The 24,324-nt window shown below is 47.2% G+C and overlaps 1 protein-coding gene across 1 annotated transcript in view; it reads right to left on the reverse strand.

Moving 5' to 3' along the window:
* Positions 1–24,324, reverse strand: part of DNHD1 (dynein heavy chain domain 1) — a 145,328-nt gene that overhangs the window by 119,760 nt on the left and 1,244 nt on the right. The window contains 6 exon segments of the mRNA XM_043503758.1: positions 18,619–18,870; positions 19,601–19,757; positions 21,709–21,819; positions 22,180–22,383; positions 22,615–22,794; positions 23,291–23,954. Coding sequence (XP_043359693.1) covers positions 18,619–18,870; positions 19,601–19,757; positions 21,709–21,819; positions 22,180–22,383; positions 22,615–22,794; positions 23,291–23,954 — 1,568 coding nt within the window.

Raw genomic sequence — 24,324 nt, forward strand, 5'->3', positions numbered from 1 at the left:
TGAGTTCTCAATTCCATGCACATCTTTTCCTTCGGTAACTTTCTGACAATGAAGTAGGCATCATAACCTTTGGAACTGTGCACTATGAATGTGTAGTCCTTGAAATTTTTCCCGATAAAGGTAGAAAGACACTCACCACCCTTATATTCCTGGGGTTTTTCCAGCTTTACGGACATAGCAAAAATGTATGTGGCCACATGTCTCCTGCATGCATTCAAAATTGTAAAAAAAATATACTTTTCTGATGACTCAGACTTTCTAACTTTGTCCATAAAACACAGGTGATTGTCTACATCACCAGAGATCAAACTCTGACATTGCTTACAGCATTGCTCTTCGCATTTGTACCTCTTGTCCACATAAGACTGACACTTATCACAAAGTTTTTGTTATTTTTATGCCACATCTATATGTCTGTCTAAACATTCTTTGGACCTGCAATACAGTCTACAGCGAGGGCATCTCAGCTGCATGCCCATATTGTCTGGATACCTTGTGCTCAAGCAGAGGTGGCACCAACACCTGCAAGAGAGTTTGTGATTGTACAGCATGTGGCAAAACTCACAATAATTTTTCACACCAACCAAGAATAGGTTTGTAGAGTTGGAAAATGAAGAAGGGGCTCAGCAGGTGGTCACTGAAGGTGGAAGGGCAAGGAAGAAGAGAAGAGCAGCTAGTCCTATAGGAAAAGGGGAAGAGTGAATGGAGACTACACCAAATATGAGCCCCAAGAGGATACAGGACGGGTTGAAGAGGATTACAAGGGAGAATAGGAATGGAAAGAACTTGCAACCAGAGGGAACAGGGGAGAGACTGGAGAATAGCACCATCACCAGGAAAAGGCAGGTCTACATGATCGGGGACTCCTTACTGAGAAGAATAGACAGGCCTGTAACTAGAGCTGATCCAGAGAATAGAAGGGTGTGATGTCTTCCAGGTGCTAAGATACGGGATGTAGACTTGAGGTTGAAAAGGATCCTAAAGGGAGCGGGAAAGAATCCACTAATTATCCTTCATGTGGGAACAAATGATACCGGTAGATTCTCGCTGGAATGTACCAAGGGAACTATGCCAGGCTGGGGAAGATGCTTAGGGAAATCGAGGCTCAGGTGATCTTCAGTGGGATTCTGCCTGTTCCTAGAGAAGGGCAACAAAGGTGTGACAAGATTATGACTATCAACAGATGGCTCAGGCAATGGTACAGTAAGGAGGGATTTGGGATGTATGGCCACTGGGAGGCATTCATGGATAGAGGACTGTTCTCTCGGGATGGACTTCAACTGAGTAGGGAAGAAAATAGACTTCTAGGATGGAGGTTGGCACAACTGATTAAGAGAGCTTTAAACTAGGAATTTGGGGGAGATGGTTGGGAGATGTCCAGGTATTCTCCACACCGGATTTTAGCATTGAGAGGGAAGAAAACAAAGTAAGGAAGGCTACAGCCGTGGGTAGGAGAATGGACATAAGGAGGAAGGGCAGCGTGGATACCAGTCTAATAGGTCATACTGGCTGTAGAATGTCTATGCCTAATCGGGTAAAGAATGTGAGCAAGGCCAAACACCAAAAATTAAGATCTTTGTACACCAGTGCGAGGAGCCTAGGTAACAAAACAGAGGAACTAGAGCTACTGGTGCAGGAAGTGAAACTAGATATTATAGGGATAACAGAAACATGGTGGAATAGTAGTCATGACTGGATTACAGCTATTGAAGGGTATGTGCTATTTAGGAAAGACAGAAATAAAGGTAAAGGTGGTGGAGTAGCATTGTATATCAATGATGAGGTAGAATGTAAAGAAATAAGAAGCCATGGAATGGATAAGACAGAGCCTGTCTGGGAAAAATCATATTGGGAAGAAAACTACTAGAGCCTCCCCTGTGATAGTGCTTGGGCTGTGCTATAGACATCCGGGATCTAATTTGGATATGGATAGAGCCCTTTTTAATGTTTTTAATTAAGTAAATACTAATGGAAACTGTTGATCATGGGAGACTTTAACTAGATGACCTCCGGAGGTCCCTTCCAATCCTGATATTCTATGAACTTCCTAAATATAGACTGGAGGACAAGTGCTAGTAATAATAATAGGGCTCAGATTTTCCTAGATGTGATAGCTGATGGATTCCTTCATCAAGTAGTTCCTGAACCAACTAGAGGGGATGCCATTTTAGATTTGGTTTTGGTGAGTAGTGAGGACCTCATAGAAGAAATGATTGTAAGGGACAACTTTGGTTCAAGTGATCATGAGCTAATTCAGTTCAAACTGAATGGAAGGATAAACAAAAATAAATCTGCAACTAGGGTTTTTGATTTCAAAAGAGCTGACTTTCAAAAATTAAGGAAATTAGTTAGGGAAGTGGACTGGACTGAAGAATTTATGGATCTAAAGGCAGAGGAGTCCTGGGATTACTTTAAATCAAAGCTGAAGAAGCTATCGGAAGCCTGCATCCCAAGAAAGGAGAAAAAAATTCATAGGCAGGAGTTGTAGACCAAGCTGGATGAGCAAGCATCTCAGAGAGGTGATTAAGAAAAAGCAGAAAGCATACAGGGAGTGGAAGATGGGAGAGATCAGCAAGGAAAGCTACCTTATTGAGGTCAGAACATGTAGGGATAGAGTGAGAAAGACTAAAAGTCAAGTAGAGTTGGACCTTGCAAAGGGAATTAAAACCAATAGTAAAAGGTTCTATAGCCATATAAATAAGAAGAAAACAAAGAAAGAAAAAGTGGGACTGCTAAACACTGAGGATGGAGTGGAGGTTAAGGATAATCTAGGCATGGCCCAATACCTAAACAAATACTTTAATAAGGCTAAAGAGGATCTTTGGGATAATGGTAGCATGACAAATGGGAATGAGGATATGGAGGTAGATATTACCATTCTGAGGTAGAAGTGAAACTCAAACAGCTTAATGGGACTAAATCAGGGGGCCCAGATAATCTTCATCCAAGAATATTAAAGGAATTGGCACATGAAATTGCAAGCCCATTAGCAAGAATTTGTAATGAATCTGTAAACTCAGGGGTTGTACCGTATGACTGAAGAATTGCCCACATAGTTCCTATTTTTAAGAAAGGAAAAAAAAGTGATCCAGGTAACTACAGGCCTGTTAGTTTGACATCTGTAGTATGCAAGGTTTTGGAAAAAATTTTGAAGGAGAAAGTAGTTAAGGATATTGAGGTCAATAGTAAATGGGACAAAATACAACATGGTTTTACAAAAGGTAGATCGTGTCAAACCAACCTGATCTCCTTCTTTGAGAAACTAACAGATTTTTTAGACAAAGGAAACGCAGTGGATCTAATTTGCCTAGATTTCAGTAAGGCGTTTGATACGGTGACAAATGGAGAATTATTGGTTAAATTGGAAAAGATGGGGATCAATATGAAAATTGAAAGGTGGATAAGGAATTGGTTAAAGGGAGACTACAGCGGGTCATATTGAAAGGTGAACAGTCAGGCTGGAGGGAGGTTACCAGTGGAGTTCCTCAGGGATCGGTTTTGGGACCAATCTTATTTAATCTTTTTATTACTGACCTCAGCACAAAAAGTGGGAGTGTGCTAATAACGTTTGCGGATGATACAAAGCTGGGAGGTATTGCCAATTTAGAGAAGGACCGGGATATCATACAGAAGGATCTGGATGACCTTGTAAACTGGAGTAATAGTAATAGGATGAAATTTAATAGTGAGAAGTGTAAGGTCATGCATTTAGGGATTAATAACAAGAATTTTAGTTATAAGTTGGGGACCGATCAATTAGAAGTAACAGAGGAGGAGAAGGACCTTGGAGTATTGGTTGATCACGAGATGACTATGAGCTGCCAATGTGATATGGCCGTGAAAAAAGCTAATGCAGTCTTGAGATGCATCAGGCGAGGTATTTCCAGTAGAGATAAGGAGGTGTTAGTACCATTATACAAGGCACTGGTGAGACCTCACCTGGAATACTGTGTGCAGTTCTGGTCTCCCATGTTTAAGAAGGATGAATTCAAACTGGAACAGGTACAGAGAAGGGCTACTAGGATGATCCGAGGAATGGAAAAGCTGTCTTATGAAAGGAGACTCAAGGAGCTTGGCTTGTTTAGCCTAACCAAAAGAAGGTTGAAGGGAGATATGGTCTCTATAAATATATCAGAGGGATAAATACCCGAGAGGGAGAGGAATTATTTAAGCTCAATACCAACATGGACACAAGAACAAATGGATATAAACTGGCCATTGGAAAGTTTAGACTTGAAATTAGTTGAAGGTTTCTAACCATGGGAGGAGTGAAGTTCTGGAATAACCTTCCAAGTGAAGCAGTGGGGGCAAAAGACCTATCTGGCTTCAAGATTAAACTCGGTAAGTTTATGGAGGAGATGGTATGATGGGATAACATGATTTTGGCAATTAATTGATTTTTAAATATTCATGGTAAATAAGCTGAATGGCCTGTGATGGGATGTTAGATGGGATGGGATCTGAGTTACTACAGAGAATTCTTTCCTGGGTATCTGGCTGGTGAATCTTGCCCATATGCTCAGGGTTCAGCTGATCACCATATTTAGGGTCAGGAAGGAATTTTCCTCCAGGGCAGATTGGAAGAGGCCCTGGGGGGTTTTTGCCTTCCTCTGTAGCATGGGGCACGGGTCACTTGCTACTTGCTGGAGGCTTCTCTGCACCTTGAAGTCTTTAAACCATGATTTGAGGACTTCAATAGCTCAGACATAGATGAGAGGTTTATTGCAGGAGTGGGTGGGTGAGATTCTGTGGCCTGCATAATGCAGGAAGTCAGATTAGATGATCATGATGGTCCCTTCTGACCTTAATATCTATGAATATATGAACTTTTTGGCATCCAGAGCCCCATAATAATGCTCATCATGCAGCAAGCTGAAAAAAAAGTTTTGGGATACACCAGGTCCTGTTTTAAAAAAAAAAAAAATTCGCTTTTCTCCACATAAAGCACCACTTATTGGCTGACAGGTAAATGCTATTCAAACAATTCTAAGTCACTGAGCATAATCTGTTTTTGATCTAACCACCCCAATTTCTCTTGCAGCTTTCTCCACCATCTAACAATTCTGTAAGTTTACTGTCGGACACGACGGCCAAGAGGATACTCATAAAACACAAATTAATATCATTGTAATTCAGGTCTACTAACCGTTCTCTTTTTACTGACTATTTGACTATTGAAGATAGAATTTAAAACTCTACGGCCACCCCCGCTCATGTTTTTAATTGTCGCAATGAGTCATAACGTCCCATCGACATGTATCTATTACTCTATAGCAGTTTAACAGCCTGATTTAAGAAATCTTCAGCAGATGGATTATCCCTAGTTCTTACTGAAAACAAAGGATTGTTTCAATTATAGCTCTAAACATAACTGGACAAAATAATCTGGGGCTAGTCTACCGTTAACGTCATCAACAAACAACTAACCTGCCAGGTTGAACCTATTCACTCAAGATTGACAAAATGAAGTTCCTCACAATATACCTCATGCCGAAAATCTAAGTAATTCCTGTTGCCAGCTTCTTCCTATACACATCTATTTGGGGGTCGCCATTTACTGGGTGTTTGGGGGGTCCTCTACAGAATCATCAGGTGCGTCTTGTACATCAGTGTTTCCCAACTGGTGTGCACGGCACACTGGTGTGTCGTCAGGCCCTAACGGACGTACCGCTGAATTTTTTGAAAAACTACATATGAGAACAAAAAAACCTTCCTTTGTATTTCAGCGAGTGTCGGAGCTGGATTGCTTTCTGTACTTTTGCTCTCTGGGATGAGGCCCCTTTTAAATATTATGCATGTGTCACATTCCATCTCCCAAAGCTTGGTTAAGATAGTCAATTTGAGTCCTGTAGAGTGGGAGCAGGGAAGGAAGGGTGAGGGAGCCGCCTTCTGATTGACCATCTGCCTCACTGCCTTCATAGAATCATAGAATCATAGAATATCAGGGTTGGAAGGGACCCCAGAAGGTCATCTAGTCCAACCCCCTGCTCAAAGCAGGACCAAGTCCCAGTTAAATCATCCTAGCCAGGGCTTTGTCAAGCCTGACCTTAAAAACCTCTAAGGAAGGAGATTCTACCACCTCCCTAGGTAACGCATTCCAGTGTTTCACCACCCTCTTAGTGAAAAAGTTTTCCTAATATCCAATCTAAACCTCCCCCATTGCAACTTGAGACCATTACTCCTCGTTCTGTCATCTGCTACCATTGAGAACAGTCTAGAGCCATCCTCTTTGAAACCCCCTTTCAGGTAGTTGAAAGCAGCTATCAAATCCCCCCTCATTCTTCTCTTCTGCAGACTAAACAATCCCAGCTCCCTCAGCCTCTCCTCATAAGTCATGTGCTCTAGACCCCTAATCATTTTTGTTGCCCTTCGCTGTACTCTTTCCAATTTATCCACATCCTTCTTGTAGTGTGGGGCCCAAAACTGGACACAGTACTCCAGATGAGGCCTCACCAGTGTCGAATAGAGTTGCCTCCTTCAGGGGCAAAGCAACCAATCAGAGTTCAGTCTCCCTCTCCTCCCTTCCTGTGAGCAATGGGTCGGCTCCTCTGACCCTCCCCCTACCACCTGCAGCCGCTGTCCAGGGACGGGGAAGAGCCCCTGGAACCATAGGTGCCAACTTTCCCCAGCGCTGGTGTTTCCTTGCTCCCCCCCTGCCCCTGGCCCTGCCCCGACTCCACCCTTTCCCCACCCCCATTCCAACCCTTTCCCCAGAGTCCCCACCCAAACTTCGCCCCCTTCCTGCCCCATTGGACCCCTTCCCCAAATCCCTGCCCTGGCCCCGACTCTTCCCCTGAGCACGCCACATTCCCCTTCCTCCCTCCCAGCGCTTGCCGCGCGAAACAGCTGTTTTGCGGTGCAAGTGCTGGGAGCTAGGGAGGAAAAGTGGGCACACAGTGCACTCAGGGGAAGAGGCGGAGGCGAGCTGCAGGGAGCGGGAAAGGGTGCTGCCGGTGGGTGCAGAGAACCCACCAATTTTTCCCCGTGGGTGCTCCAGCCCCGGAGCACCTACGGAGTTGGCACCTATGCCTGGAACTCCCCCCCCCCCAGCCTGGAAGGAGAGTGGGGACCCCCCATACACCCTCCAGGTTTGGGCGGGGGGAAGAACCCCAGGAGAAGCAGAGATGAGATGGAGGGCTGAACTGGGAGTGGGGGTGGTGGAGAACTCATCTCTTGAGGTTAGCAATACTCTGAGTGGGACTTAATTATATTGCATTTAAAAACACTGGAGAAAGTTATATACACTTGAGAAGACCACTTTGGGAATGAGAAGAAATGATTAATTATTAATTGCTTGTCATCCCTAATCTCAAGTGCACATCACTTTCTCCCCTGAGCATGCTTTTGCCCAGAGTTCTTGTATTTAGCTTTAATGTTAGTTTCATGTTATTGTTAATTCTGGCACAATAGACAGATTGCGATCTAAAGTTAGCCGCTATGTTTGTTTTGATTTTAACCCTACTAGCCTCATTCTGGATTGGCTCATAAACATGGATTCACCAAGGCCAAGTCATGCCTGACTAACCTGATTGCCTTCTATGATGAGATAACTGGGTCTGTGGATATGGGGAAAGTGGTGGACAAGGTATACCTTGACTTCAGCAAAGCTTTTGATATGGTCTCCCATAGTATTCTTGGCAGCAGGTTAAAAAAGTATGGATTGGTTGAATGGACTATAAGGTGGATAGAAAGCTGGCTAGATCGTTGGGCTCAATGGGTAGTGATCAACAGCTCGAAGTCTAGTTGGCAGCCAGTATCAAGTGGAGGGCCCAGGGGTGGATCCTGGGGCTGGTTTTGTTCAACATCTTCATTAATGATCTGGATGATGGGATGGATTGCACCCTCAGCAAATTCACAGATGACACTAAGCTGTGGGGAGAGGTAGATACGCTGAAGGGTAGGGATAGGGTCTGGAGTGACCTAGACAAATTGAAGGATTGGACCAAAAGAAATCTGATGAGGTTCAACAAGGACAAGTGCAGAGTCCTGCACTTAGGATGGAAGATGACAGAACGAGGAGTAATGGTCTCAAGTTGCAATGGGGGAGGTTTAGATTGGATATTAGGAAAAACTTTTTCACTAAGAGGGTGGTGAAACACTGGAATGCGTTACCTAGGGAGGTGGTAGAATCTCCTTCCTTAGAGGTTTTTAAGGTCAGGCTTGACAAAGCCCTGGCTGGGATGATTTAACTGGGACTTGGTCCTGCTTTGAGCAGGGGGTTGGACTAGATGACCTTCTGGGGTCCCTTCCAACCCTGATATTCTATGATTCTATGATTCTATGATTCTAAGAATCCCATGAACTTCTACAGCCTGGAGACCGCCTGGCTAAGAGGCAATTCTGCAGAAAAGGACCTGGGGATTACAGTGGACAAGAAGCTGGATATGAGTCAACAGTGTGCCCTTGTTGCCAAGAAGGCTAACGGTATATTGGGCTGCATTAGTAGAAGCATTGCCAGCAGATCGAGGAAAGTGATTATTCCCCCTCTATTCAGCACTGGTGAGGCTACATCTGGAGTACTGCGTCCAGTTTTGGGCCCTCCCACTACAGAAAGAATATGGACACATTAGAGAGAGTCCTGAGGTCCCTTCCAACCCTAATCTTTTATGATTCTATGAATATTCATGAGACAAAATTAAGAGTAACCTATGATAGAAGCAATGTTATGCTATGTTCATGTGAACTTGACGTTAGTGGAGTCACATGATGGTCAGTGTGTTTTTCAAATCTTACAAATCTCAAAAGTTACAGTGGTGAATTTCAAATTTATGACCCAAAAATGGACATATACTTGAAGAAAAAGATTTTGGCATTTTCATATCTACTTGCATTGATGAAGCTGAACATGAAACTAAGAAAGTGAACCAACACTTCTGTGAGAGCTATCTGCAATATGGATTTTCATCTACAGGGGAACCACCTTGACCTCTGCCACAATGTCTTGTGTGCGGGGAGAAACTCTCAAACCATGCCATGGTGCCAAGCCCTTTCAGAAAACACGATAAGTTGCTGCATTGACGACGTCAGGTGATATTGATATGGTGCTTTGAAAAAAATTAAAATCAAGTGGCAAATTTGCGTTGCAGCTTGACAAATCGACAGATATTAGTGGCCATGCTTGTGACACACTGGACCTCAAAGAAGCACCCTGTAACTCAATATTCATCATTTGTATATGGTTGTGATATTTCATACAAAATAGGCCATGTATGTTACCATATGAAAGGTCATGATCTGCTGAAGCTCATTGCTCTGTCAAAATATATATGTCATTAGTGTGTATGGAGTTATGAGATTTTGCTATATGGTCGTTATTGAAATATGTTTTGAGTTTGGGAGATGCCCACTGCTAGCTCACCAGTGACAACAAAGTTGGTGATCCACACCCAGGAGGGTGGTAAGTGACCATCACGAGCCATTGACCAGCAAGGAAAGTGTAAACGAGATTTACAATTCTGTAAGAGACAGTTGTGCAAGCACCACACAATGGGAATTGCTCAATTCGGTGACCCAGCAAGGCCCACCTAGGATTGCCACCTTTCTGATTTCGGAAAACCAAACAACCTTGCCCCACCCCTGCCCCAAGGCCTTGCTCCTGCCCTTGAACAGAGAGAGCAATGAATAGCAATGGTAACCAGGTAGGGCATGATAACACAAGGAGGGAGGGGCAAGGACACATAGCTTATTACAATTGCACTGTCAAGCAATCAAAGCTGTGGGAATGAGAGCCTTCTCTCCATGAACCATCCCCTGGAGCTGAGTTCAAGGGATAACGGAACTTCCCGCCCCCCTCCCCCCACATTCTAGGATGTCTGGGAGAGGAGGATATGGAACTTGGTGAGGAGGGCAACTGGTTCATCATTGAGTGCAATGGGACTCTAAGGTCTAGCTGCCTTTCCTACACCTCAACATGTCTGTTTGCTCCCCCATAAGCTGCTACATCTCCTCTTGCGTGTTATGCTCTTGTTCCCTGCTTGCTTTCTGGCCCTCTTGGTCGATGCGCATGCTCTCTGAGAGTGAGAGCCTCCATGTATGGAGGTGGGCCCTGTCAGCCTCGGAGGAACGCATCAAATCAGAGAACATGTCTTCCCTTGTCTGCTTTTTACATCTTCTAATCTGGGACAGCCTTTGTGATGGAGTGGAGGAAGCACCCAGAGAAAATGTTGCAGCTGCAAGGAAAAGCATACGTTGTTGAAAACAAAAGGTTAACTGTTGCAATGAATGAAACAATTCATAGCAGTAAATACATTCCCTGAAACTCGGCCAAATTTTGTGTTTTAAAAGAAGAGCCTGCTAGTAAGGTTCAACACATGACAGAGCTCTGGGCAGCAGATTTCTGTTTGCAGGCAGGCATGGTAAGCACACACAAAAGGGTAGGCAATGTGAGGGCATACCTGGGAAAATTTTTTAGTGTGGACACTCTTGGCACTTAAACAGGCTTTTCTGGGGAGCACCTTTTGCGTGAATGCGCTGACCGCCACTGTATTCCAATTGTTTACCTCAAATTAAACAGTAACCATAATTGCATTTAACCCCTGTAATGTTATTACAAGTGTGCACTCACCATAGGTGCCTTCCTCGCCATCACAGTCCCACACCAGTGGGTCCTGGGAGGGGACTGGCTCCAGAGTTAGGAAAAGGTCCTGGCTGTCGGGGAGAATGGATCCTCCACTTGCCTGCTGTGCATTATTCTCCTCCTCCTCAACAACGTCCTCCTTGTTGTTGCCCATGGCCACTTGTGTCCCCTGAGAGGTTTCATAGATTCATAAATATTAAGGTCAGAAGGGACCATTCTGATCATCTAGTCCGACCTCCTGCACAACCCAGGCCACAGAATCTCACCCATCCACTCTCCATGGAGAGTGTTGCGGTACTAGTGGGGTCCCCGCCTAGAATCACATGCAGCTGCTCATAGAAGCGGCACATCTGTGGCTCCGCACCAGAGCGACTGTTCGCCTCCCTTGTCTTATGCCACTTGCCTGAGCTCCTTTATTTTCACACGGTACTGTTGTGTGCCCATGGTGTAGTCTTTGTCTCCCAGGCCCTGTGCGATTTTGGCATCAATGTCAGCATTTCTTCTGCTGGTTCAGAGTTCTGCCTGCACAGACTCTTCTTCCCACACAGCAATCAGATCCAGTATCTCCTGTATGCTCCATGCCGGAGCACGTTTGCATACCTGGGCAGCCATGGTCAGCTGTAGTGGTGAGCTCTCCATGCTGATCAAACAGGAAATGAAATTCAAAAGTTCCTGGGGCTTTTCCTGTTTACCTGGCTGAAGTGCAGTGGAGTTGAAAGTGCTTTCCAGAGGGGACACATTGGAGCACTCTGGGACACCTCCCGGAGGCCAAACAAGTCGAAATACACTGTACTGTGTCTATACTACCCCTACTTTGACCTGGGAAGGTCGAAACTAGCGCTACTCCTCTTGTTGCGGTGGAGTACAGGCAATTTTAAAAGCCCTTTAGGTTGGCAGGAAAGGCTCTGTAATGTAGACAAGCTAATTATAAATTCGACCCAATGCGGGGAATGTTGATCTAATGACATAGTGTAGACCAGCCCTACGTGAGAGTCACACCGCCCCATAGGTGCCCACGGCCGCTCCAGCCTCCCCATTTTCAGACATGACAGTTTGACAGCCTCCACTAGGGGGCATCGCTTTTTGTTTTTTTCTCATCATCTGTTTAACCTTTTAAAAAAAATTTGCAATCATCCTTGATGATAACTTTTTGAGGGCCTTCTGTTTATCCTCCAAACACTGACCTCCCTTTTGTTTACCCCTCAGTTTACCCCTTGAGGATGTCCTTTTTACCTGTACCCCTTTCCATTACTAGTCTTGTCTGCTCAGAACCAGAGACACCCTCTGGAAAACTGAAGTATTTTTCTAAGTCAGCCACAAGAGCTTTTGTATTTTGATGTAGTTTCCAGTCAGTTTCTTTTAGAAACTCTGAGGATAAACCAGCCATCAGCTTTCTGAACAAAGCATCGTGTTTTTCCCAAATCCTTTTAGAATACTGGAGGGCTATGACTAGCTTATTAAGAGAATAGTTCATAACAATTTTCAGATACTTCATAAGGAGATACCCCTGCCTCACATAGGTTTTCAGTTCTTGTTTTTTGTTCACAACCCCTAAAGCACTTGCTCCAGGTTTGTGACTGTATGTTTTCACTCACAGTTTTCTCAGGGCTTGGTGTGGTGTCTACTACTGAGGAACTGGAGTTGTGTTCGCATTGTTGCTCTTTTACTGTAATCTATTCTGTTGTTCTTCGTTTTGACGTATCTGAGCTTTGAACAGTCCTGATGCTCCATGTGTTCTCTGCTGCTGTTTTCTATTGGTGTTATTGTTAAAGGTCTCTGAGCAGATTCCTGGTTCTTTGTTGGTTCTGTAGGTGGTATCTCTGTAGCTCTGACTATAGCATCATCAAGAGAGTACCACAAGCCTGTTTAGGAAAACAGAGATACTCCAATTTAGCATTAAACAAAACATTTTACAGAATTCACATACACACACCCAAAACAAAGTTTGCAACAAAATACTTAAAAAAAAATCATACCTATCTTCTGCATATACCCCTAATTCATAAACAACAATTTAAGCATCAAAACGAACTTTTTAAAATACCCCTTTTAAAAACAGTGTTTAAAAGGCAATTGCGGAAATTTACCTTCCATCACAGGATAAAGGGATATGGGCATATGGTTAGTCTGTTTCCCCCCATGGGTATTTGGGCTTTTGGGTTAAAAAGCAAGCAAAAATTTTAGTTAGTATTATTCCCAAATACCCCAAACCCCTATACAACCTGTTTAATACCAAAAAGAAAAGGAGTACTGGTGGCACCTTAGAGACTAACAAATTTATTAGAGCATAAGCTTTCGTGAGCTACAGCTCACTTCATCGGATGCATTAAGTGAGCTGTAGCTCACGAAAGCTTATGCTCTAATAAATTTGTTAGTCTCTAAGGTGCCACCAGTACTCCTTTTATTTTTGCGAATACAGACTAACACGGCTGCTACTCTGAAACCCATGTTTAATACCAGGTTTTTTAAAAAATAGTATTAAGCACACATAGATAAAATGGGGTTTTACCTGGCCCTGGTAAAATACAGCTTGAAGTCGCTGTCTCCAGCTAAACAGGTCACACTGCAATGAAGACATCTATCATTATTAGTAAGGAAGAGTAACATTATATAGTACATATTTTCAGAGTTAAAATACAAACAACATACCTTGTCTTGCAGTCCAGCTACCGCCATTCTGTTCAAGATGGTTTCCATTACAAGAAGACGGTCTCTAGAAAAGCTCAGGTTTTTTGTTTTTGTTTTTTTTAACCAACCTAACTCTTTGTTTCAAACAAACTTCAATGTCTGTAGTTAGCAGGTTGATTTCATCACTACAGCTCTTAATTAATAGATACATAAGGAATGTGTGCACCCCTTTCTAAACATTCCCTTTTGTGATCTGTGGATGAAAATTAAATTGTCTGCACAACTGGGACATTTTTGCTAATTTTTACTTAAAATCAATTTTTTTTGTTTCAACAAAAAATGGAGCACTATAGAACTTCTTACAGTATTAAACAGTAAATCACCATACACAACAATCCTTAATGTTACTGTCACCTCTCCTGAATGGGAGCCTTGCAGATATCAATGAATGTCTTAGTTTTTTTGTTTTTGTTTGTTTTCATTTTAAACATGTTTCTTTTGTACTTAAAATTCTGCTTTGTTTTTAAATAAAAACAGATGTAGCACAACCAGAGTAAACAACCTACAACGTTGGCTTTTAAATGTTACAGCACATGCTTATGTTATGAATGTGGTGGAGGTTTGTGAACTCTTGCCATGTTCCATTTTGGGTTAGACCATCATTTGTTTGTTTTTTAATATATTATTTTTAAACTTTTAATGATTGAGTTACTGGAAAGACAGCCCCACAGCATTGTACAACCCCCTGATTAATATTAATCAGTACTTCCCACCCCCCTTATTGTGGATGAATGCTCATCAGACCTCATTACTGATCACATTTCTAATTCCAACAGGACCGAATATCTTTAACCCCGATGGAACATGAAGAAAACCTGGGCATGTCATTGCGTCGGACAGTGATAGGCTCCACACAACCCTGTTTTTTCTGTAGGTTCTGGTTAAACCAATGCAGTTCAATGGCATTGAGTCAGCTCATTTGTACTCACATCACAAACGTCCATGTTTTATACAGAATATCAGAGCGTTTTAGCTTTATTTTAAACATTATTTTGTTTTGTTTCCATTGAATTCTACTACTTGCACTTCAGCTTTCTGATGTAAATAGGTCTCTTTTCTTAATGACACAATAGCTGGGATCTCACAAACTATATTTAAAAGACATACAGCCCTTGAAAACAAACGGAGATGCCCCACCAACACTTTCATGCTATTTAAAGGCCATGAAGACCTTTTATATTGCCAAGTTTTATTATATCACATGCTTGTTCCTCACCATTCTCTATTTTAATCCTTTTAGATTTCTTACCATTAGTCTTTTTCCTGCAGGGTTCTGTAACTTTGTAAGTGGAGCAGGTAATCAAGATAATGCACTAAGTGGGTATCCCTCAGCTTGGTAGTTTTGTTTAAATCACTGTTAGTGTCTCGAGTGCTTTGCACAGCATTTACCAAGATCACCCCTTCTGCTAAATTTTCTTGGGTTACGCACAGACACTGCATTGCATAACCTATGGCAATAAGAGTGTTCAATAAGCTTTCCAAAAACAGGTCAGCATACAGGGCCTGGAGCTTGAGGTTTCTATCCTCTGACGTCCAAGTCACACAGTCATGATGCCATTGGCCTGGCTCATCTACAACACAGCTCTCACAATCTTCAAAAGCTTCTCCCTAAGACAGTGACTATGGACAGCACAGACAGAAACATACAAATAGACCACATCGCTCTTTTACACTCACAATAAGGCACTGGCTCAGTTACTTCTATGCCAAGGGCCTTCTTTAAATCCATACAGCTGTTATCCTCTTCACATTCGGTCTCCTCTTGAACAAGCTGTTTTGGTGCCGAGCAAAACCAACTTGAGCCTGATTCCCCTTTGCTCTCTGATGCAAAGCTGCCCAGGGCCTCTGGGTCCTCTAGAAAGGCGACAGCGAGATTTTCAGAAAAGAAACAGCTGCATGTGCACTGGGTTTAGAGTTATGCAGGATGGCTCCTAGCCCATTATACCCAATCCTCAACTGCCACTTTTTACAGTCTATTTACCTAAGCAACGTCATCTCCATTCACCTTGTCCAACTGCAGTGAACCATTGTCGCCCTCCTCTATGGGGGCAGATGCTGGGCATTCATGATGCTCGTCAGTCTGCCTCACAAGCACTTGGATCTTGGGGTCAGGTTCCAGTGCATCCATCAATGGCTGGGCCAAAGGGATCCCCTCGGCAGCTCCTACTGCCTTGTCGGAATGGTAATTGATGTAGCATTGTCTCTGCAGATGACTATGGACCCTCCAAGCTTAAACGAATTCCGTGGTTCATCAAGGGGGTGATGGTGGAAGCCATGTTTCCCCATAGCGTTTCCAGAAATCTGAAAAACAAGCTCTTGAAACAAGATGGCCTCCTCCACAGAAAATGGGCTTCCAGGAGTGGTGCTGCTGACTGGCCAACCATTGAACTCCAGAGATCGAGAGTTCCAGCCTAGGCCCTTGTGCTATACCTGTTCTGATTAGTCCATATTTCCTTTCCAGGAGGGACCATGCTGACTATTAGAGGGTGGTGGGAGAAGTTCTTCAAGGGGTCACATGACCCTCTTCCAGAAAGGTCTCCCCACTGCTGAACTTGCCATTGGTCAAATCCTCTCTTGGGGAGGTCCAACAGGGCTGAAACCCACTCTGATTAATTGAAGGTGGTGGGAAGAGTTCTTAGCAGGATCACATGCCACCCCTTGCTTCTAGTCATGTGTCAGTCTCAACCCCACAAGTAATACCACAGGAGGAGGGGCACAGGTGGGTGGGACCTTAGGAGTCAGGGGTGCGGTCAACGTTTGATTGATGTTGTACCCCTAGACTACTCTCCTGGTTAACCACTCAATGGTACTTCTGTTACTGGCTCATGGAATGGTGGAAACGTCTGGAGGAGGAATAGCAAAAGAGTCTCTGAGGACAGGAAACATAGGACCCAACCTCCGATTCGGAAGACGATAACTCTGCTACTGCTAACCACAGAGGTGCAGTTCCAGATGGTGCCAGCAACCAGTGCCAAAGTGGAGAGGCCCACAGAGAGGAGAGGACAGTACCAAAGAGTGAGCCATCAAGGGTAAATGAGGCTGGCATAGTACTGAGTGTTGTACCAATCCTGCTGGTTCTCCCATGTCCGGCAGCACCGATAGCAACACCTCTTGTACTGCCAGCGATACTGCCACCAACAGGGCCAGGAGGTATACCCTGGCAGCCATAAATGCCTCCGGCATGGTTGGTACCAAGATAGCGAGAGTGCAGTGTGGTGCCATAGATGTGGAAGGAGCTCCTTCTGGCTCCAGACTCGATGAAACCTGCCCACATGCTGGAGTCAATGGTACCATCTTCTGTTGTACCGAAGCAGAGGGGTGTTTGGGCTTAGACTGCACTCTCCACTTAGCCCCTTGCCCAGCAGATTTCCATGTTGGGCCTCTCCCACTTTCAGCCGTCTCAGGACTCAGGTACATAGGAGGCACACTCTTCACCAATGCTGAGGCACTCAGTGCCAAGTCTGACCAGCCTGGCTCAGATGGAGGTCTCAAGGCCACCTCGATGAGTAGAAACTTTCTTCTACAAGGTTTAAAAGTCCCTGCAAATTTGGCAATTCCCTCCAATCTGAGCTTCCCCAAGGCACTTCAGGTACCTTGAGTGCAGGTTACTCACAGGCATAGCCTTACTGCAGGAAACACAGGGCTTGAAACCTGTTGACAGGGGCATCCCCTGGCACCAGAAGACAAATGAAACCCTGAGATCGTTAAAAAAAAAAACTAATTAAATCCTAGTAACCTTAATAACTCTATTTACAATAGAAGAAAAAACAGCCCACTGAGAGAACTTGCAAATGCAAGAAGAGCCATTCCAGCGACCATCCCAGGCAGTAAGAAGGAACTTGCGGGGTGGGGGCTCAGAGTCAGCTGCATGTTTTACATAGATGCCAGCAGTGTGTGGCAGCAGAAGGTGCTTGAGCCACCCTGACAGCTACCACTGAGCGAAGAAATGTCTGGTGATTGTGCGTCGGGCGCACACACACCAAGAGAGGAATGCACACTTACAATCACTCGAAGAACAAGGAATGCAGGCCACACCTACCGAATGGGGAACTATATAATGGAAAGCATAGACTCTGAAAGGGATCATTGCAGACAAGCAGCTCACCGTGAGCTCCCAGTGTGATGCTGTGGCAAAAAGGGCTAATGGGAACTTCGGATATATAAACAAGAGAGGAGTGAGAAGGAGCAGGGAGGTGATTTTTACCTCTATATATGGCATTGGTGAGACTGAGCCGGGAATAATGCATCTAGTTCTGATATCCATATTTTAAACAGGATGTTGAAAAATTGGAGAGAGTGCCAAAAAAGAGCCACAAAAATTATTCAAGGGCTGGGAAAAATGCCTTATAGGGAGAGACTTAAAAAGCTCAAATTGTTTAGCTTATCCAAAAGAAGATTGAGAGCTGACTTGATTATGGTCTATAATTATCACCTTGGGGAGAAAATACCAGATGCTAGAGAGTTCTTAAAGCTAGTGGAGAAGGGCAGAACAAGAACCAATGGCTGGATGCTGAAGCCAGAAAAATTCAGATTGGAAATAAGGCCCAAATGTTTAACAGCAATGGTGATTAACCATTGGACCCCACTCCCAAGGGAAGTGATGGAGTCTTCCGTGATGCTGTCAGACAAGATAGCTCAGGCCATGGTCCCAATGCCTCAGCTGACTACTGACATAGCTGAAACCAGCTTTTGGCTTACCCATGTGTTAGTATTGTTAACTAGGTATTAGAATGATAAAGAATGTGTTTAGACTTCATTGAATGCTTGTGAGTTGCAGCCCCTCCCCACCCCCAGCTCTGACTGGTCCTACCTGCAGCAGCATCCCCACCCAGCTCCTAGCCCCATCCCTGGCCCTGGCCCCGGCCCCAGCCTCCAGTCCAGCTGCTGCTCCGCTCCCAGACCTGCCCCTGCCCTCAGCCATGTCTGCTGGCTGCAGCTCTGTCCCTGGCCTTGGGGCAGGGGCAGGGCTGGAAGTGTAGTCGCACCTGGCTGTGGGCCCAGCTGCCAGCCCCCACCGCGGCCCGTCTGCAGTTCTGCTCCCACCCCCAGCCCCTGGCCCCAGCCTCGGCTCTCTTATCCCGTGCGTGTCTCTCACAGCCACAACTCCGAGAGGCGCAGGCAGGGGCAAGGCCCTCCAACATTTGGAGACAACTGCTTTAGATAAACACAAGTGACTGGGTTCAGTGCAGGGAGCTGGGCAGGAATCTCTGCCTGTGCTGTCGTAGGTCAGACTAGGGGGCCTAACGGCCCTGTCTGGCCTTCAACTCCGAGCCAATGCCAGTGTCAGACTGAGAACGAGGCAGGCCAAGAGCATGAAACACTCAGAGCCTTCAGCCTCCTTTTCCCTGCCTCACCTTCATGACATTGCTGACGAACGCTGTGACCTTCTCCTGCACGATGGAGACCAAGTTCTGGCAGGTCAGGAGGTTCACCAGCTGGGCCAGGCTGCCCAGCCTCTGCATCCAGAACTCAGCCTCCTTCAGCCTCCTCTCCAGGTCCCTGTAGTGGACTCTCTGAAGATACAGGGACTCCTTGGTGATGTAGAGCTTGTAGCTCTGTGCTTGGATCTGCAGCCCATGCACCATCTTGTAGGTGTCATCCCGCACCTGCAAGGACATGGACACATGGGGGCTGAGAAGGCAGGTTCCCTGCACAGACCCATTTCCCCGTCAGTGCTCAGGGTGGGACGGGGAAGGAGTGAAGGGAGCTGCCCAAATCTCTTCCAGCAATGGAGCTCCACATTATTGCAGGAGACTCTTTCTTGCTGCTCTGGGATGGAGAGAGAGGGTCCTAAAAGGTCTCTGATAGAAACATCAAGCATGGCGGAAGCACTGTTCCCTGATTTGACTGGGGAACACAACCCTGAGAGTTCCCAGAGCTTTCCCAGCCAAACCAGGACCCTAAAAGCCTTGAATTGTAGGGTCCATAGGGCAGGCGTGGAGCTTCCATGGGAGAGGAGAACCTGTAGAGGGAACTCCCAGGTACTCCTCTCCCAGCACTGGAAAAGCACTATAGAGAGCAGGGCAGGAGCACTGGCTGTGGGGTTGTGGAGCTCCTGGCCATTCCCCGCAGGAGCTGTAGGGAGCCGGGCAGGGGTACTGGCTGTGGGGTTGTGGAGCTTCTGGCCATTCCCTGCAGGAGCTGTAGGGAGCAGGGCAAGGGCACTGGCTACGAGTGGAGCTCCCATCAGAGGGCACTGTAGGGAGCAGGGCAGGAGCACTGATTGTGGAGCTGCTGGTACTGCAGTTCTGACCCCTCCCAGCAGGGTGCACTCCAGGAGAGAAGCCAAGGGGCACTGGGAGTACAGGTCTCCCTGATGCTCCAACCCTGCCTTACCAGCTCGAGAATGGCTGAGCAGAGGGTGAGGAACCTCTTGAGCAGGCCTCGGGCACGGCCATTCTCCTGGGCCAGGGCCTGCTGTAGCTCCGGGAAGGTGTAGCATTTGGAGTCATCCTGGGGCAGCCAGTGTACAGATCTTAGCTCCTGCAGGAGTCTAGAAGGAAGCAAGGATCCATCAGGCAGGGCCATGGGAACAGCCAGCCTCACCTGGGCACTGAGCCCCAGGCAGTAGAGGGTAGGAACAGGAGTGTAGAAGCCCGAGAGTCCCTCCTGCGGTCCAGTCCAGTAACCCTGAGCTCACTGGCTGGGGCCTCAGCCCTTCATCCCCAAGGCTCTGCTCACAGCACCACTGAAGAGCTGACCCTGAAGTCAAATGTCCCCTGTGAGCCTGAAGGGAGTCAGGAGTGTGAAGACAACTGGCTCCTGAAGGGAAGAGCCCCACAGAGGCTCCTCAGGCCCCTGCTTGGGGAGAAAGCACTCAGTGAGGAGCACTGGAGAACCTAAAGAGGCTGGGGGGGTGAGGGGGTGCATGTGCTTTGTCTTCTGCATAACCCAGGATAAACTGTGTCAGGTATATTTAGGACAAAGAGGTGAAAGGTAAGTATTACTGAATGTTGTAGCATTAGCATGTTAACAATAAACCGGCTGAGACTGCGTGTATGTTCCTGATGCTGCTGTTTTGAAAATAACTGCAGAGTTTCGACATTCGAGTTTCTAATGTCTCCGAAAGATAGTAGATGCCACAAGACAAACACGGCTAGTCAGGGTGAAATGTTTGAGACTTCCTTAAGGTAACCACCCGTTACTACCACGCTAAGGTGATGTAAATATTAATGAGTTAGCCTATGAAAAATAGGGCACTCCAAAAGTAGTGAGGTGTGGAAGTTCAAATACAGAAAAGGGGTTCAAACCTTTATAAATATGTCTGAACCCCAGTGGGTGTATCCCGGCCTGCGTGCCTTGTCTGAGGGAGATGCCAGGAGGACACCCACTGCTAAGGACGATGATGATGAAGACTAACACCATTCTGTACAGGTCTCTCTCTGCGCTTTACCAGACTGCAGTTGTACAGGGAGACTTTGGCAAACGAGTAAAGTACCTGAAACCACTATGACTTATTGATAAAAGCAGCCAAGTCAGCAGGCTGTAAATTGGACATTCAGTAGTCTCAGTTTAATGTTTTTTGGGTGCCACAGAGAGGGCAGCTTGACCCTGCGTCCTTCCTGATAAGAATTGTGTTGAAGTTGCCGATACATGCATCTTAGAAGAGCAGGATGTGCCCCAGGAATGTCTATTGGGGCCTCAAGGCTGCAAACTCTGGAAAAACCCATACCTGGTTAATCGATAATCAGAAGGAACCTCTTGCTTGACCATTGAATCTGCATATTTAACAAGTTTTCTTTAAGGGACATGTCATTCTGGGGAAAAGTTTGAAGTGGTGGGACTCTTCAGGACTGGACTCTCCCTCTGGATGCATCTTGTGTTCCCCACTGATAGACGGGCTGCCGCTGTGCCACTTGAGAGCCACACTCAGCTTTGGCAATTATTAAGGGTTGGGGGTATTTTACTAATCTGTTGCAGACGTGTGTATAAGTGCTTGAGATTAAGTAAAGTTTAGCTTTAAGTGAAAGCACCCTTGTGTTGTCCTGTTTGTGCCAGCCATCTATTGGTCGGCCGGCCATGTCTCCCTGATTTATTTCCTGACACCACCTCGCACAGAGTAAAATATATCAAGAGCTTTGGGTTGAAAGAACCTTGGGTAACACAGTGTATGCATTGTTTGGTCGATTAATAAAGGGAATTATTATGGAAAGAACACTATGGAGTCTCTGTTGCACACCATGGGGCCCCTTCTGTTGGTAACCTCTCTCCTGTAGGCTGTCTCGGAGGCTGGCCCTTGGGGTGGGAATTTGTTAAAGTAACCATGAAGTATAGATAAGGCTACATCCAGGGCCTTGGGCCTCCAGCACGGGGTGTTCTCAGCTGGGATTCCAAGGGAAGCGGCACCAACCTGGACAGGGGCTGTTCTGAGTGGGGTACAGCTCTCAGTCTAGGTCCTGGCTGCGGCAGGGACACCCCTCCCACACACACATTCTCCCACTTACCTGGAGATGTGGAGCAGTGCTGCTCCAAAGTGGGGCACAGCCAGGAGCAGGTAGCTGCCCAGGGCTTCCTGGCGTGTTAGCAGCTGCAGGTGCTTCACATTTTGCCACCAGCTATGGGGGAAGGAGAGTAAGACTAGGAGCTGTGCCATGCTGAGAAGAGGGTCTAGCTCAGGGAGGCGAGAGACACTGCACATCAACAAGGGGCTCCATCCCGACCTGCTGCTATAGGTCCCACCCTGCCCACATCCCTGGGCTCCAGCCCATGTGCCTGCAGCCAGAACCATCAGGTGCAGATCCTGTAAGCTGCTAATGGGGCTGCTAATGGAGTCCAACCAACCTCAGGTCCTGCCTCAACACATGCAATATAGGTCCCCTGCATCCAGGGCTCAGGCCCCCAGGCACCATCCTCCGAGCACAGTGTGGAGGGTGGGATCCCTCGCAGGTTCCTCTGCAGTGCCCTGGGCCACTCACCGGGCAAAGGCTTTGCGGACAACGTAATGCCTGAAGAAGGGGATGCACTGGAGTAGCTGCCACAGCATGGCCTCTCGGTGCCACTCTCCAAGTGTCAGGGCCTCAGCACCTTCTTCAGGGTGCACATGCAGCACCCCAAAGGGGGAGAAGACATAGTGCTGGGGGTTGGCCTGCCGCTTAGGAACCACAACCAGGTCGTAGGGTCTGTATTGAGAAAGGAAGATACCAAGGCCTATATGGAAACAGGAAGCAGGGCCTGGCTGCTCCACCTATCCACACATAACCCTGCCCCACCACGGGGAGGCCAGCAGAGCACTGAGCCCTGCAGCACCACTGGGGGCACTGAGCCTGACATCCCAGAAGCTAATACAGCACTAGGGAAGTGCCTGGTAGGGGCAGTGTGGGTGCAGAAGGGTGAGTTTGGAGTGCAGTTACCTGAAGTGCCTGTCGGGGGCAATGTTGAGGTAGACAAAGTTGATTTTCCCCAGGTGCCTGTTCCTCACAAAAATCTCAGCAGCCCGGAGCCCCGTCAGGGACTGCCAGGAGAAGCCCAGCTCTCCTTCCACCACCTGTTGGGTGGGCATGGCAGCCTCTCGGCCTGGGTCTGGAAGGAGCCTGTAGTGAGGACAGGATGACTGTGAGAACTCCAGGGCAGAGGTCACCCCATGTCCCTCTCCAGTGCGTGGGCGGGGGGGAGGGAGAGAGCAGCTGGGATGCCACACTCAGCATGGCTAGGATTTGCACCTTCACAGTGCTGGAGAGACACTCACTTCCCAGGGCGGATCTGTACCATTAGACCACCATACAGAGAGGACTAGAAAAAACATCTAGGACTCCTGGCTGCCCAGTTCCCCTGAGCGAACTCCCAAGCCTCCACTCCCCTTTCAGAGCTGAAAACAGAACCCAGGAGTCCTGGCTCACAGTCCCCACTACCAGCTGGCAGGCTCTCCAGTCACAGTGAGCTCTGGGGCGTACAGTCCAGCATCCCTATGGCCCTGGGGAGGTGGGAGTCTGGGTGATCCCTGGACTGTGCGGGACCCACGAGAGCAGCCCATGCCCTGGGGGAGGACATTGGAGCCTGGTGCCAGGATTTGGCGGAGGAAGCCCTTACCTCGGCTCAGCACAGCAATACTTCACAGGCACCTCTGTACCAAGGGCGAGGGACATGAGGCCCAGGTTGCTTTTCCACTGGGTCTCCTTCTGAGCCACCTCCATGCCCACCAGACCCACACTTCTCTGCAGCTCCTGCAAAGACACTGGGCCTGGCTGGCACAGAGCTGCTGGTTCTTCTACCTCCTGGTCTAGGACAAAGGGGCAGGGCTGCCCTGCGAAGGCTGGCTCTGAGCCAACAGGGAGCAAATTGGCTAGGGGCACTGGATCCCTGTAGCGTGCAGCAAGTGGATGGGCACACAGCTCCGAGTTGTCCCTGGGGAAGGCCTGGCCCATGGCTCCTAGGACATCTAGGTCAGACACGAGGGCCTGACTGTGGTAGTACTGGTAACAGAGGTTCTCCATGTAGGGCAGCAGCTCCTCCCGGCAACGCAGCTGCTCCCGGAAGGGGCTGAGGAGCTGCAGGACATCCAGCAGGTGCAGCCAGGCACTTCGGCTGCTCCTCTGCAGCACCTTCGCAAACACAGCGATCAGCTCAGCCACGAGTGCGTCTAAGTGCTGGGGGTCAGGCCTCCCTGTCTCTTGGAGCTGGGAAGCAAGGCTCTGGCGGACATCCCAGGCCCAGCCATGCTCCACTGGCTGGGAGCTCCTGGGCTCTCTGCCACCTGCAAAGGGACAGAGTCATGAGATAGGGCCAGGAGAAGTGAGCAAGTGCTCAGCCCAAGGCTGAGGGTGCCCCCACTCTAGCCCCCTACACTGCCCACACTCAACTGGACTGTATTGCGGGGTCAGATTCCCTCCCATCGATGTGATCTTTGACGGCCTATCTGTGTTTCACAGCTTCAGCAGGACCCTCGGATACATAGTGATGATGACTGTGAAGCTTGGTTGAGGTGGAGGAGTCAGAGGGTGGGATATTTCCCAGGGAATGCCTTACTGCTAAATGATGAACTAGCAGTTGGCTGAGCCCTCAAGGCTCACACTCTACAAGGCAGCAGGAAAGGAAGGAGGGCAGACAGAGACAGAGACACACAC

Source organism: Dermochelys coriacea, chromosome 1 (genome assembly GCF_009764565.3).
Source record: "Dermochelys coriacea isolate rDerCor1 chromosome 1, rDerCor1.pri.v4, whole genome shotgun sequence".
Taxonomy (NCBI): domain Eukaryota; kingdom Metazoa; phylum Chordata; order Testudines; family Dermochelyidae; genus Dermochelys; species Dermochelys coriacea.